General features: G+C 38.6%; 1 protein-coding gene across 2 annotated transcripts in view; it reads right to left on the bottom strand.

Annotated features, from left to right (window-relative positions):
- Window positions 1–16,160, bottom strand: part of VWA8 (von Willebrand factor A domain containing 8) — a 369,166-nt gene that overhangs the window by 91,765 nt on the left and 261,241 nt on the right. For both annotated transcript variants that reach the window (XM_040448547.1, XM_040448546.1), the window contains exons 35-37: window positions 15,822–16,017; window positions 7,692–7,773; window positions 3,543–3,747 (exon numbers count right to left, since the gene is read on the bottom strand). In XM_040448547.1, the coding sequence (XP_040304481.1) occupies window positions 3,543–3,747; window positions 7,692–7,773; window positions 15,822–16,017 (483 nt within the window). The remainder of the gene's footprint in view (window positions 1–3,542; window positions 3,748–7,691; window positions 7,774–15,821; window positions 16,018–16,160) is intronic.

The raw sequence follows: 16,160 nt of genomic DNA, 5'->3' as shown, positions 1-16,160 counted from the left end.
AACCTGTGGTGTAGCTTTAACAGCCTTCTTGGGATGAATCCAAGTGTAACTAAATAAAAATATGAAAAATATGCTTTAGAGAGAACACTATGAAGCATGGTCAGAAAAATTTTGGCTTATAATTAACACATGCTTCTGAAAATATGAAGTCTAAAAGTAATAAATATGAATTCTTAATCATGGGCTTTTAGAACCACAGCTACAGTGACACTTTGAATTTGTTATAGTTGTTTGCTGTAAGAAAAACACACTTCCTATCAAAGCATGTAAAATTAATGAACACATTTTATATGAAGAGCTCAATAAACACTCTCTTGCAAACTACTCATGAAGGAGAACTATCAATGAATTCATTAAGCAAAAACTAAAATTCAAAGCAACAATGGCTTCAGAATTGATAACTCTAGAAGGCTGAAATGAAGCAAGATATAAAGGAAAGTGGTAAAGCATGTAACTGACATAGTTAATCTAAATATAAACAGTTCTTTTGCTATCATTCAAAAAACTCAAGGAAAAAAGTGGGTCAGTAAGTGGTGGGGTATTTGCCCAGCCTTCACTGTTGACCTAAAGGAGCATCTCGTGACCAACAGGAACCAAACAATACAGGTGTGTGTAAACCTCCTTAAACTAGTGAATGCAAAGCAGGCCTTTTAATTTCTACGATGTAAAGTAAGTCCATTTTGCCACTAGATGGAGATCGGGTTACTTTGCCAGGAACAGGGAGAGGGCTGGAACTTAGCCAGCGAGAAGTATGGTACTAAGAACATATTCTCTTTTCTCAATATTTCTAGAAAGGCATTTTTCAAGCTCCTGAACCAGGAGGAGACATATGCTGAATAAAAGGCCCATAAATGAGGAAGAGCTTGAGGGATCGCACCGTACGGGAAACTGTAAAAGACATATTTTGCTTGTTATTACTACTGCTCCACAGTGATTCCCATTTAGGTCTGGTTGTGTACACTACTTGTAGATAATAACAAGAACTGGTCTATATACGAGCAATTAAATATACTCTCATTGTTAAAAAAAATTTTTTTGGGGGCGCCTGGGTGGCGCAGTCGGTTAAGCGTCCGACTTCAGCCAGGTCACGATCTCGCTGTCCGTGAGTTCGAGCCCCGCGTCAGGCTCTGGGCTGATGGCTCAGAGCCTGGAGCCTGTTTCCGATTCTGTGTCTCCCTCTCTCTCCGCCCCTCCCCCGTTCATGCTCTGTCTCTCTCTGTCCCAAAAATAAATAAACGTTGAAAAAAAAATTTAAAAAAAAAAAATTTTTTTTTAAGTTTATCTACTTTTGAGAGACGAGCATGAGCGGTGGAGGGGCAGAGAAGGAGAGGGAGACACAGAATCTGAAGCAGGCTCCAGACTCCAAGCTGTCAGCCCCACGCGAGGCTCAAACACTCAAACTGTGAGATAATGACCTGAGCCCAAGTGGGACACTCAAATCGACCGAGCCACCCAGGCATCCCTGTGCTGTCTCATTATTGACCAAGCAGGGAGAAGAGGACAGATCCGACCAAAAAATAAAACAACGTCAGACCATCTGGGCAATTAATCCTGTCTCTTTAGACATAAAGACGTATGCTTACAATTTGTTTCTCAGTTTGAGTATGTAGATAAATATATATTTCAATATCGACCAAAATGGATCAAGGAACATCAGAGATGTTAGGAGAAGGTTGGATAACAACTATTCTAATTTTCCAAATGAAACTAACATCCACTTGTGAATTGTGTAACTTTCTTCCTGAATAAGTCTTATTTCTGTTATAGCTGAACTTTGAACGGGAGACATAAAGTTATGCATTTTCTGGAAAATGTTAGGTCTGGGAAGGATCAGATGTTGCTGTGCATACTGCAGCCAAACCTTTTGATTATTTTTGAGATGTTAGATAATATATTTCTGTTCATTTCTAACTTAATAACTATATATATTCATCCAATAAATATTTATTCAGTTACACAAAAATGAATGAATAACTTGCGACAGTTTAAAAGAACAGTTCCATTTTTTGTCAAATAGCTTCAAAGGCCAGTGCAATTAGGATATATGAGTATGAGCATACACAAATATATTAATTGCCTGTTGTGTATCAGTCACTATGCTGGGAATAGAAAGATGAACAACAGAGTCGGGGAAGTCGCTGGGAAAGAAGAGTGTATGGCTAAACCACAAATAGGGGTTAATTTTTGTAGCAGTCAAGACCAGTTATGAAAATCATGTGTAAAATTCCTTTTTAAAGTTCTGTTGTGGAAGACACTTAATTTAGGCCACACTCTTGACCATAGGAAAAATATGACCTTTCATCTCTATGACACATAAGGAATTGAAATAAAATACAAGAAATTCAAATACAATAGTATTTACCAATCTCTGTAATGAAAAGAGGAGCTTAATTCAAAGGGAGAAGAAACTAATGTTCAGGATAATAAGAGAATCAGAACCATAGTTAATTAATTTTCTAATTATTGTTATGGATAGTGACCAACACTCAGTCTGTTGCTATGATAGATTCATTGCAATTAATGGCATGTTTATGTTAGAGCAAGACATTTGTTTTAGCTTAATTAAATTAATATATTCATACCCTTTCAAAAGAAGTTGAAGTTGCTTGCCTACATTGGTGTCAAATTTTCAGAATGTTCCTATAAGGTTTTAAGAATCTAAGAGAAATATGTATTATTCATTCACAATTATTCTCCTTTAAGGGAAATCAGAAAAATAACCACACAAAATAGTAATTATTAATCAAGTATCAATGGAGTAGTTTGTAGAAATTTATCTTGTGAATTGGCTCTCTGCAGAGCAACACAGCTGGCAGGAACCCGCCTTTCTTTACTATCTTGCTGGATAAGAATGAAGCATAAACAGAGAAGTTTTCTTCTGAAGATTAAAATCAATCAATTACAAATAAATCCTTTTATTATATGCTTTAGTATTTATGGGTACACAGCTTTCCTCACTGGTTCCAGACCAACTAGAGTAGGTGGTGACTGAGTCATTTCTGGAGTTTCCTCTCACTTTGGTGACCTATTTCCATATTTCTTTTCAGGGCAGGGCTGGGTCTATCTACTGCTAAGTTTGCATTATCTGGAGATAAGGAAGTTGGTAAAAACACATCTTTGCTGGATGCATAATATATGTATCTTCTCTAGTCTAAAGGTTTTGACCTTATGGTAATGTGCTGCGTTTTATATCAGTATTTCTGCCTCTTTGGTAGCATGCAGAGATGCCCAAGATGATGGTAGTAAAAGAACAAATGCAAAGGTGATGCTAGAAGCTGATTAATGCTTGGGGTCAAACAGAAGCAATTGTCTTGTATTCTCATGTTGTGATGTGAGGAACTTGTATATTTAAGCACTGACCGCAAAAAGGGCACCTTTTAACTTTCCCACTATCTAGAAAAAGACACGTCTTTTTCTATTATGAGAAATTAGGTATTTAAGTAACTATATTTAAGTTTTGAGGCCAGAGGTTTACTTCCATTTGGAACTAACCTTATACATAAATATGCACCTTTAAGAGGGAAAGTGGGTTAGAGTAGTACCTGCATATGTCTGTCACTGTCTTGTCCAATCATGTTTCTCCATTCAATGAGTGATCGCTGCAGACGTTCAAGTCCAGTTTCCCAAAGCCTGATGTGACCTCCCATATCGACAGTAATAACAGCACCTTTGCCCCACTCAGCTAGCAATGCATCTGTGTCCGAAATAGTAGACAGCCATGTGGTATATGGTGAGAGAGATTCTGATCTGAAAAGAAAATTACAGTAGTCAATCAGTTGGTAATAACGAAGCTAGTTTACCTAATTGTGGTTCATTAAACTTGCTATAAAGAATTCTAATAGTAAACATATTAAAAGATACCAAGAGATCCAACTGTAAGAAAAGAAATACACAGGTATCTATTGGTTACTTACATTTTTCTGTATTTGTGGACCCCCGATTGTATTGGCGTTCATTGTCAGAAAGAAAAGAACTCTAAACCAACTCATATCTCATGCACCTGCAATGTTAGACTCACTCCTCAGGGGTCTAAGTTTCAGTCTAAGTGCTAAAGCTGATATCTTTTCTATGGGCTTTACCTGCATTTATATTTAATATTTTGCATTTTCTGACTTAGGAAGTTACAAGAATTTATAACAAGGAATTTATATATTTGTCATATTATATATATTTCATACATATACATATTTTCTTTGCTACATATTCATTTCTAGGAATGCAGTTTTGCTTCTATGAGTCAACTGCACACTTCCTTTTTCTAGGTATAGCCTTCACTATACAAAAGAAACAGATTAGAAATTTGAATTACCAGCATTGGCTCTCTAAATACATCTGATATTTTCTATGTAAAATAAATGGTCTAAAGGCGGAGTCTCATCAGATAATAAAAACATAATAAACTATCAATGTAGATTCGGGAAACCACAAAACCACTATGTGTTGGGTCAAATCTTGTAACCTCCTAAAGAATAAACCAAGACTACCTGACCTTTTTTTTTTTTTTTTCCAGTCTGCCTTAGTAGATATTAAACACAGGAGACACAGCCAGCTACTCTGGGACACAGAAGCTTTAAAATATGTTTATATGAAGAAGATGGTAACTACTGCTTCAGTGTTTCAGAGCTACTTTACAATAATAGAAGGACTCAAAGAAGGCAACATTTGACATAATACAGGATTTATCTCACGTTGCTCTGCCAGAAATATTTGCCTTAGGAAAAAATTAATAGGTACACATGGTGAAGTAAAGGGCTATTCAAGAATAATGAAATTTATCTACGTGAAACAATAATGTTTGTAATTCTTCCAAGAGCACTCAAGATGTATGACTGTTGAGTACTGTATCTACTGGCTAAATGTTTAACTCTTCATAGTATGAAACTTGAAATATGTCAAAATATGTCAAAAAAAAGGGTGAAAAAATCACATTTACTGCAATTTGCTCTAGAATCTCTTCTTCACCTTGTTTTTTATTTTTAAGTTTTATTTATTTATTTTGAGAGAGAGAGAGCATGAGCAGGGGAGGGGCAGAGAGAGGGAGAGAGAGAATCCCAAGCAGGCTCTGTGCTGTTTGTGGAGACTGACGCAGGGCTCAAACTCATGAACTGTGAGATCATGACCTGAGCCGAAATCCAGAGTCAGATGCCCAACTGATGGAGCCACCCAGGCGCCCCTTCTTCACCTTGTTTTAAATGCATATTCCCTTTTATACATAATAGCAAGGTCTTTAAGGAACACATAGAATCATAGTAGAGGGAAGCCCAGATTTACATACACCCACACATGAGAGCTAGGCAGTATCATTTTACAGATGGAAATAATACAAAAATTTGAGGAAAAATACTCAAATTTTACTGGGGGCAAAAGTGATGTACTCATTTTGGTTCTGTAGTTACATGCAATGTCACTGTATTTTCTGTTATCTGAAGTTAGCCATCAGATGGAAAATTCCAGCTATCTAGCAGAATGCTAAATTTAAGCAACTAGCAGGAAAACTGAAATCCAGATGGGTTGTTCTCTTGGACTGCATATATGCCAAAAATGGCAATAGCTAATCTCAAGAGAAATTCAGGATATACTGATAATGAACAGACTCTAAATCACGTGGCACTTGAAACATGGCAAGTCCAAACTGAGATGTTCCCAAAGTGTAAAATAAATACTGATTTCAAAGACTTAGAAGAAAAAAGGAATGTAAAATATCTCATTAAAACTTTTATACTGAATAAGTGTCAAAATGATGACATTTTAAATACATTGGGTTAATAAAATGTTTAGTTAAAGTTAATTCCACCAATTTCTTTTTCCTCTTTGAATGTGGCTAAGGAAGGAACATAAAATGACATTGCATTATATTTCCGGTGAACAGTACAGCTCTAAATGAATGCATTACAGTGACCAGTTGGCACTGGCTATATACACAGCTGCTCTTCCAGATGTTGTTCCTATGGCGGGTAGAACATGGTCCACATAGAAAGTTAAAACGGAAAAACAACAAAATAAAGCCTAGGGCCAATGAGGGAGAAATTAAGAGAAATATTGGAAAAGATTATTAATGCTTTAGAAATGTAAAAAACAAAAAGTTGTTCTTTGCTTCTGTTGCTTGAACTAATAGTATATTTTAATAAGCATATAATTCATATGGAGTAAGGAATTTCCCCAAATGACCAAAAGCCATTTTCCATGAAATTGACAAGGTGAGATGCTCTAAGAAGCCATACTTCTATATGTTAGAACGAGTAAACCTATTTTTTTGAGTAATGCTTTTATTCTTCATATTTATTGACCTTGATTAAGAGTCCTAAGAAATAAAGCTGTGCTTCTGAGTTACTGTGTACTGTCATGCTGAGCTATTTACTTCTAGGGGTTAGAGGAATGGGTGCAAAGGTGGCCTGCAGGTGCCGTGGATGACTGACAGCCTTGGTGTGGCTGGCCTTTCTCTCCTGTTGGATGGCTCTCCAGGGTCCTCTGCTTGGCATCTCAGCTGAGGCTTTCACCCCTGTGTTGTGAGGTCTCAGTTGCCTGTCAGGAAGTATATGTTAGTAGGGGATGTGATGTCAATCTAGGCCAAAGTAGAGTAAAAAATTAGAAGAAGGAGGGGTTGGCCCCAGGGGGGCAATGTAAGGAAGAATCTAGGCCAGGTGGACCAGAGCAGGGGCTCAGTTAGGCTGAGAGAGAGAGATCAGGCATGGATGCATCCAGAAAGGGATGGGCTACTGGAGAGGACACCTGTGCTCCTCAAGGGTAGACACCAAACACGTTGTTTCCCTTCTGTATCCTCCATCCAACTGGTTTGAATACTTTGCTTCCGTCATTGGACAATAATAAGAGCAGTGAATGATCATGAGTTTCATTCTAAATCTCTGGAAGCCTTTAGCTACTACATAGCCTTCACAACCGCAGATGCACAGTAGCACATTTAAAAACAATATTAAACAAATGCTATTTAAATTCCTTTGACATTTTGAACACATTTGCCTCCAAAAACTAATATGTAAAGTTAATAGATACGGTGGATGGAGCTAGAGAGTATTATGCTAAGCAAAATAAGACAGTCAGAGAAAGACAAATACCATATGATTTCACTCACATGTGCAATTTAAGAAACAAAACAAGCAAGCAAAGGGAAAAAAATAAGACAGAGAGCGATGAACCAAGAAACAGACTCTTAACTGTAGAGAAGAAATTGATGGTTACCAGAGGTGGGGGGTAGGTGGGGGATGGGTTAAATAGGTGATGGGGATTAAGGAGTGCATTTGTGATGAGCACCGGGTGAATATGTGGAATTGTTGAATCAGTATATTCTATACCCGAAACTAATATTACACTGTATGTTAACTAACTGGAATTAAATAAAAACTTAAACACATTTAAGAAGCCTGAAGATTTCTGCAATACTGGAAATGCTATTTCAATTACAGAAAAACGTATCATTAGGACAGATCAAAAAAGAGAAATGAAGCCTTGAAGTTTGTTAGACTTATACCTATATGACATTTTTCCCAAATGAAAATAAAAATAGCAGTAAACCATGCAGAACAGCAGCAAGACATAAGCCAAGTGCAACTGGGGGGAAAAAAGAGCTTGCTATTTAAGGAAGCAAAATCACACATTTATTCAGAGCACTTGGGAAGACTTGGCTCACTTTCTATCTGACATACAAAAGGAGGACAAAGGTGAAAGTGGATTACCTGGGAATAGGGATGTATCGGAGTTTCTTTGATCGAAGGTCAGTGATTTCCATATAACCAGCTGTTTGTGGAGGGGTAACATCTACAAACAAGTCACGACATTGAGCAGAGTATTAAATTACAGCAGGATAGCAAAATAAGACCAAAAGAAAGCATGAATGTTGCTAAAAGTGGAATGAAGTTACCAGTACACTCAGGCAAAACTCTGAGACCCACCTGACAAGGTCCTGGGCCAAGTCTAGTCTCTAGGTTATGTTTTTGTCAAGGAAACACAAAGATTGTCAAATACATGCATATTAGGCTATGATTCTTTGCTGTCAGAAAATTACCCAAGTTTTTTCATTGTCTTTGCTAGCTTCCCAAGATGAGAAGTTTCAGCACTTAGAGTTTATATGAAATTATTTCATCACGTGAATTCTGTTTTTCCTTCCTGGGAAGTCACAATGACAGTATAACATAGTGGAATCAGTACCCACTTTGTAATCAGACTGGCCTGGTATAAAATCTTGGCTTTGATATGTCCTAATTGCGTTTTTGGCTGGTCAAGTTAATGATCTCACTGCTTTTGTCATTTGTGAAATGGGGGTAGCAACAGCATCTGAGCATCATAAACATTATTTGGGGGATCAGATGAATTGGGTAATTGCAAAGCACTTAATTAGCAGTTGCTCGACACACGGTACCTGTAGTAATGAGGGCCACGCAAGACGGGAGAGGGTGAGGTGAGCATGGGCCAGTGGGGTGAGGGCTCTGGATCACAGAAACTATGAAATGGTGGGGGAAGAAGAGGGGAATGACATAGAGGGGCCAGAGCTCCCATCTCCAGTTCTGGAGGTGTTTCCAGGAGGATTCCAGGGGCCTGCTGATTTCTTTTCCAAAGCCTTGAGTTACACCACCCATCATCCCTAGCTGCCACTGCTGTGTCAGAAACTCTGCTTAGTCCTTTTTTTTTTTTTTTAATGTTCATTGATACTTGGGAGAGAGAGAGAGAGAGAGAGACAGTGTGTGGGAGTGGGGAAGGAGCAGAGAGAGAGGGAGACACAAAATCTGAAGCCGGCTCCAGGCTCCAGGCTCTGAGCTGTCAGCACAGAGTCCGAAGCAGGGCTCAGACTCACCAACTGTGAGATTATGACCTGAGCCAAAGTCGGCGCTTCACTGACTGAGCCACCCAGGTGCCCCAGACTCTGCTTAGTCTTTACAGGTAGTATTTTTAATACTGACAACAAAGACTTATGATTCCTGTTCGAGAGATGAGGAAGCTGAGGCTTACAGAATTATGGTAATAATGTGACTTGCTTGTGGCGACATAGCTGGAGGGTGATGTAGGCGGCTTTCAAACCAGGCCGTTCCAGCTTTGAAGTCTCTGCTCTGTCCACCACTCTACACAGCTCCTACCTAGGCTGACCCTAGGGCAACAACTTTTAAAATTGTTTTACAAAATATTGGCTATCAGTGTCTCTTAAAAAAATCTCCCTTACACAGAACCCATACTTTAAAAAAAAATTTTTTTTTAATGTTTATTTTTGAGAGAGAGAAAGGGACAGAGCACGAGTTGAGGAGGGGCGGAGAGAGAGAGAGAGAGAGGGAGACACAGGATCTGAAGTTGGCTCCAGGCTCTGAGCTGACAGTACAGAGCCTGACACAGGGCTCAAACTCATGAATCAGGAGATCATGACCAGAGCTGAAGGTGGACACTTAACTGACTGAGCCACCCAGGCGCCTCTACAGAACCCTTACTCTTAAAGATTTTTTCGGTTGTCTATATCTTTTTTTTTTTCAACGTTTTATTTTATTTTTGGGACAGAGAGAGACAGAGCGTGAACAGGGGAGGGGCAGAGAGAGAGAGGGAGACACAGAATCGGAAACAGGCTCCAGGCTCTGAGCCATCAGCCCAGAGCCTGACGCGGGGCACAAACCCACGGACCGCGAGATCGTGACCTGGCTGATGTCGGACGCTCAACCGACTGCGCCACCCAGGCGCCCCCGGTTGTCTATATCTTATTACAATTCCAGATTAGAATGAGATATCCAGGATGTTCACACTGGATTTATCCAATGTAGTTTACAAAAAAATTAAAAACTTCGCATTTTTATTTCATGTTTTTAGCTGAAGATTTCTGAGTTAGACCATCTGAAAAATTCAAAACTCAAAATATCTCTTATTTATTCAACAAACATGGTTAAGCTCACTTTGCACCAGATACTATACAAAGCACTGAGGATAGAGAAGGAGGTTGATTCCTCCCTTATTCAAGGAGCCCACAGCACAATGAGGAAAGTTCCTTTTAACCAAACCAGACCGAATCCAAACCACCGAGGGCCTTTCGGGACTTGGAAAAGACTCCAGGGTGAGACTCATGGGCCTGAGGCCAGGTATGAGCTGCAGAGCAAGGCAAGAAGGAGTGCCAGGGGTCAGAGGTTTAGGAGGAAATGGAGGTAATGTCCAGGGATAACAGAGGGTAAGACAAGAGAGTTACTATGGTAATCTGACCACCCAGCTCAATTGGCTGTCCCCTGATGGCCATTTACAGAAAACAAGCATGCTTATCATCTGTCACACAGGCCTGCACTGGAAATGCTGCCTAGGATAGAAGGTCAGTCTCGGATAAAGTTTTGCACCATCTATCATTTTTGACAGTTCCTGCGGCTAAGACCCAGCTGAAGTAGGTTGAATTATTTATGGACCCAGGTTCTTTGCCAAAAATGACCAGTTACTGAAGAGGTTGGGATGCCTAGAGCTGTCTAGCTAACAGACTTATATTTTTGGCTTGTCACTCATGGGAACTTTTTTCATACAGAGCAGAATGAAGCTGAGCTATGGCCATCAATGCTTTTAAATGGCCTGTGAAAACAAAGTAAGTCAACTTATTTTAAAATATTTTTTTTCCCCTACATCGTTTTTTTCTTTCACTGTGCAAATTAATTCCATGGCATAAAGAGGGTGAGAAAATGCAATAATGACTGTGTCTATTTCAAGAAGGAGAAAGCAAGAATTTTACTCCTGGTGCTAAAAAATATTTTCATGTATCAGAAAAGGCAATTCATGGTTATAAAGCACATCAAAGCAGTATTAACGGTAGTGGTAGCGGTGGTAATGGTAAGTGCTTGAAAAATGATCAGAGTTGATGTTTACTGATTTGAAAACGAATCAGCTTAGAATACATGATTGAATTAAGGAAGTGAAAATCGTGGCCAGACTTCCCTGCAAACTTAGCCAAATCCTTGTCAATCCGTTTTAAATGTTTCAACGCTGTAGAGAGGACGGAGGCTCAGTAAATTTCCATTACATTTATAATCCAGGTGGATTTCCAAGATAGGTGTAAGCTACGCGCGAGGATGAGTTCACTAATGATTAAAGGGAAGTCACGGCTGCAGTGCTTCCTGCATAGTTCCCGCAAACAGTGGGGACAGCTCACGTGCACAGTGCCAAGGTTAGGAGGAGGTATAAAAGCTGTCAGACAAAACAACCATGAACACATTCAGAGGGAAGATGAAATTATATTAAAAAATTCACTCCTTCTAGCAATGTAATTTGATGGACATTTGTTAACTGCCAGGTTTAACGCACTTCTGTGTTTACAGATTAAGAGTGATGTGTGCCCTGCAATCGTGCCAATGCCAAATCTTTGAATTTACTCAAAGTTCAAAACACAGGGCATCAATTTCAATCCAGAGTCATTATTTTGTGCTTAAAGAGCTGAGAACTGTGATAAAAAAAAAAAAAAACACAAAAAAACAAAAACAGCTAACATTTCCCTAGATGAAAAATGATTGGAAGAAAGCAGTAAATCTCTCCTCGTTTGCATTAAACAAAAGCTATACCATCTTTGTAAAAGCCACCAAGAGAGTAGCCTTTACAGTTTCTATTGATTCCTTTAATAAAAGGCTGATATGTACTAGTTCCTGGCTAATCAGATAGATGGTTGGATTCTATTTACTTAAAAAAATTACCTATTTTTTTTATACCAGCATCAGCTCAAAGATTGCTTCTTAACTAGCAAAAGTATTTTTGACGCTATAATCTTTTCACTACTACTTTGGAAATTATATACTCAATTCCTAACTTACCAACACATCAACTTAATATCATTGCCTTCTTCCTGAACAATGTAAGGCACTAGAACACTTTAACATCAGTTACTCCTCTCCTAACTTGTGGATGATAATTATCTCATAGTTTTGATATATGCTCCTTAAAATTTCACAAAATTTCATTACTTTTTATCCCTTATGATAATGCTTGTTAGTCACATATTTATTCTTTTTTCATATGTTCTCATCTGAATGAGTTGATCCCTAGATCTGTGCACAACTATCATCCTGGTATCTCCTTTTGTCCTTCTCCTAGTTTTTGTGTTTTTTTTTTAACAGCCCACATTTATAAAATTCCTCCTGTGTGTTAGACACGATGCTAAGCACTTTATATACATTTGGAATATTTAAGGAATTCTACTTAAACAAGTGAGGGGAAATAAAACTCCTGGCATCTAAGAGAAAAATGGTAAAAGATATAAACAAGCAATTCTCAGAAGAGTAAATTGCAACATGTAAAAAGATTCTTCAAGTTACTAGAAATTAGGGAAAGATAAACTGAAACCACAACAATGGGGTCAGATGCCTACAAGAGTGGATAAGGTTGGGGCACCAGGAACCCTTTTATGTTGCTGGAACAATGCTGGGAAACAATTTGATAATTCTACTTTTAGATAGATAGATAGATAGATAGATAGATAGATAGATAGATAGATAGACTCTCAGCATATATACAAGGATAGGGATATAAGAATATTCATTGCCCACTATCTGTAACAGCAAAAATTGGAAAGAACCTAACTGTGCATCAACAAAGACCAGATGAATAAACTGTAATATGTGCAGCAGTGAAAGTAAATGAAAGTGCTATTGACATGGATGGTGACAAAGATTATCTCCTTTGACCAAACTCTAGTCAGGCTCTTCTGGATCCTCTTCCCAAACAGACCCCGACTTTTGGGCTTCTGTGTCCATCTCTGTCTTGTCCACTTTCAGCGAGAGTCCTGCTAATAAGTAAGTTTAGCAAGAATCCTCTCCCCCGCCTCAATATGTGATCAGGTTCCTCATCCTCTACTCCCCCCAGGTAAGGTCTGATCACCCTGGCCTGACTTCAGCAAGAATCCTGTTAGGTCGATTTAGCCCATAGGTTTCCTTATCCCTGATTTCCTCTTAGTAATTTTCTATCCACTGATCCCTACCAACAGAGGATCTATACTACTTGATTTTGACACTCATTATAAACTACAAAGCTAGGAAATAACCAAGAATGTGCTGTTAGTGAAGGGATAGATACAGAGATCAATGGAACACAATACAAAATACAGAAACAGACCCAGACATATGTGGTCAGTTGATTTTCAGCAGAGGTCCGAATGCTGCAATTCAATGGAGAAGGACAGGTTTTCCAGCAAATGATGCTGGAACAGTGAGTATCTCCATACAAAACTATGAGTCTCAATCCACACCTTGTGCCATTTAAAAAAATATTATCTCAAAATGGAGCATCTAAAACTATAAAATTTCTAGAAGGGAAGATTTTCCCTTCATCAAGAAGGCAGAAAATGTTTGAAAAGAATATATCTGATAGTGGACTTGTATCCAGAATATATAAGGAACACACAAAACTCCTAAAACAAATAAACAAACAAAAAAAAACACCAAATAACCTGAGGGCAAACAGTCAGACCTTTCACTAAAGAAGGTACATGTGACAAGATGCTCAACATCATTAGGCACTAGGGAAAATACAAATTAAAATCATCATGAGCTATTGCTACACACCTGTCGGAAAGGCTGACGACACCAAGAACTGGTGAGGAGGCACAACTAGAACTCTCATTCATTGCTGGTAGGAATGCGAAATGATTGCCACTTTGGAACACAGGTTGGCAGTTCTATCATATAATGTAAAAATGCCATTCCTACGTATTTACCCAAGTGAAGCAAAGACTTATGTTCACTTAGAGATCTGTGCATAAATGTTCAGAGTAGGCTTATTCATTATTGTCAAAAAGTGGAAATGATCCAACTATCTACCAACAAAGCATGAACAAAGCATGCACATATACTCAACAGATTACTACTTGGCAATAAAATGAACTACCGGTACACAAAACAATATAAACGATTCTCAAATACATGATATTGGGTGAAAGAAGCCAGACTTGAAAGACCATATACTATATGATTCCATTTATATGACATTCTGGAAAAGGCAAATCCATAAGGACAGAAACAGATCAGTCAGGGGTTAGGGAGTAGGTAGACAGGTTGACCACAAAGAAACACTGGGGTCGGGGGGGGGGGGTTCTGGAAAGATGGAACTGTCCTCTGTTCAGTTATGGTGATGGTTACACAACCGTATGTGTTTGTCAAACTCACAGAACTACATACAAAAAAGGGTGAATGTTACTCTGTATAATCTGAAACTTAATAAGAACAAATGCATACTTTAAAAATATCACTCTGTCTGACATGTGGAGAATGGGTAGGATGCGGAAAGAGTTGGAAGAGGAAACTCTCAAGAGGCTGTTGCAATATTCTGGTGCAAGATGGCAGTGATTTGGATGTTGGTAATAGAACTCTAGTCAAGTGGGTAGATACAAAATACAGTAGTCAGGCTGTATCAAAAGGACATGATGATTTGTGATTGGATTAGATAGAGAGGAAGATGAAGAAGAAGTATCAAGGCTGACTCCCAGGTTTCTGGGTAGTTGGAGATAACACTAAATTCTGGTATAGAATTTCTTGTATTTCCTGGGATGCCTTCATGGCTCTGTACCTTTCACATAGGATTCCCTGTTCCTGAAACAATTCCTTCATTTGATTCAATCCCATTTATTCTTTCAAGGGTCAGCTCATCATCACCAGTCTGGACTGTAAGCTTCCTCTTTCATAGATCACCTTGTGAGTATTCCTACCATGGCACTGTACTGAGACTGTCACTTTCTTCACCTGCCTCTTCTACCATAAAAAACATTTTGAGGAAATGGTGATTTATTTGGAAGAAGTGAATTCTAAATATTATCATATAACCAGGATTTCCAAACCCAGTAATAGATTATAATACATGTAGCATTATAGTTCTTTTTTTTTTTTTAATTTTTTTAAAAAAATTTTTTTTTTCAACGTTTATTTATTTTTGGGACAGAGAGAGACAGAGCATGAACGGGGGAGGGGCAGAGAGAGGGAGACACAGAATCGGAAACAGGCTCCAGGCTCTGAGCCATCAGCCCAGAGCCTGACGCGGGGCTCGAACTCACGGACCGTGAGATCGTGACCTGGCTGAAGTCGGACGCTTAACCGACTGCGCCACCCAGGCGCCCCAGCATTATAGTTCTTAAGTTCACGGTGATATAATGAATGTAAACACAGGACAACATATTACTACCACTACGACAACATATTACTACCACTATGATGCAAATAATAATCTGCGGCTCAATGATCAAACATTTTCATAATTATCCATTATGATGAAAGCCTGTGTGGTCCAGCAAAAGTAGCTCTAGACTTGGGACAGGAAGACCTTAGTGCAGATCTGGGCTCTACCAGCCACCGGTGGTTTGGCCCTTGGCACACCATCTTGCCTTCCTTTGTCAGCTTCACTGCATATAAGCTAGAGAGTACACTGATGACAGAATGGGGATTTGAAGATTAAATAAAGGTATATAAGGAAAAGTGGCACAGGACCTGGCATATATCTTGTGGTAATAAATATAAGACGACTTTGAGAGAACTACTAAGTGAATCAGTCTGCATGAGTCCCTGGTCTTTCATCATAAGTCGGGCCCCATTTTCTATGCCTAGTAGTCTAAGAATTTTTAAAAGTCCCTTTAAAGACATCTTCTAAGTTAAGTTACTGTACAGATTATAAAGCAAAGGAAAAAGAGTTCTAACAGCAGTGGCTTCAATCAGAGACTGCGAGAAACTGACTGAAAACTTTCTGAGCCCACCCCTCGGACTTTTTAAGCTGCTAGATCCTGGTAGACTTATCCACATTTATAAATACAGAATGACAATGATAAGTTAAATATCCCTACCAAAAGAAAACTAGGTTTACGACTTTGGCAAATTAGGAATTGGTAAGTTTCTTACCTTTTGGGTAGATATCTTTTAGAGGGACTTCTCCTGGGGGCAAAATCCTGACTATCTGATTAGTATCTAAAAGAGTCACACAATTGCTCTGCTTTGGACTTTCACTTGTTTTCTTTCCTCCATAGAATGTTGTGTCAGTGACATTTGGTTTATGAAGAGATGATGGCCTTTTCCAAGAATAGACTTCACTGGGTGACTGAAAGAAAAAAAAAAAAAAGATTAAAGTACCAAAACATAGTTGACCCTTGAACAACACAGGTTTGAACTGTGAAGGTCCACTTATATGTGGATTTTTATTACAGTAAGTGTATTTTCTCTTCCTTATGATTCTCTTTCTTT

Source organism: Herpailurus yagouaroundi, unplaced genomic scaffold (genome assembly GCF_014898765.1).
Source record: "Herpailurus yagouaroundi ecotype Mexico unplaced genomic scaffold, PumYag 197, whole genome shotgun sequence".
In the NCBI taxonomy this organism is placed as follows: Eukaryota; Metazoa; Chordata; class Mammalia; order Carnivora; family Felidae; genus Herpailurus; species Herpailurus yagouaroundi.
Note: the sequence above shows the minus strand (reverse complement) of the source record. Positions and strands in the feature narration are given on the sequence as shown.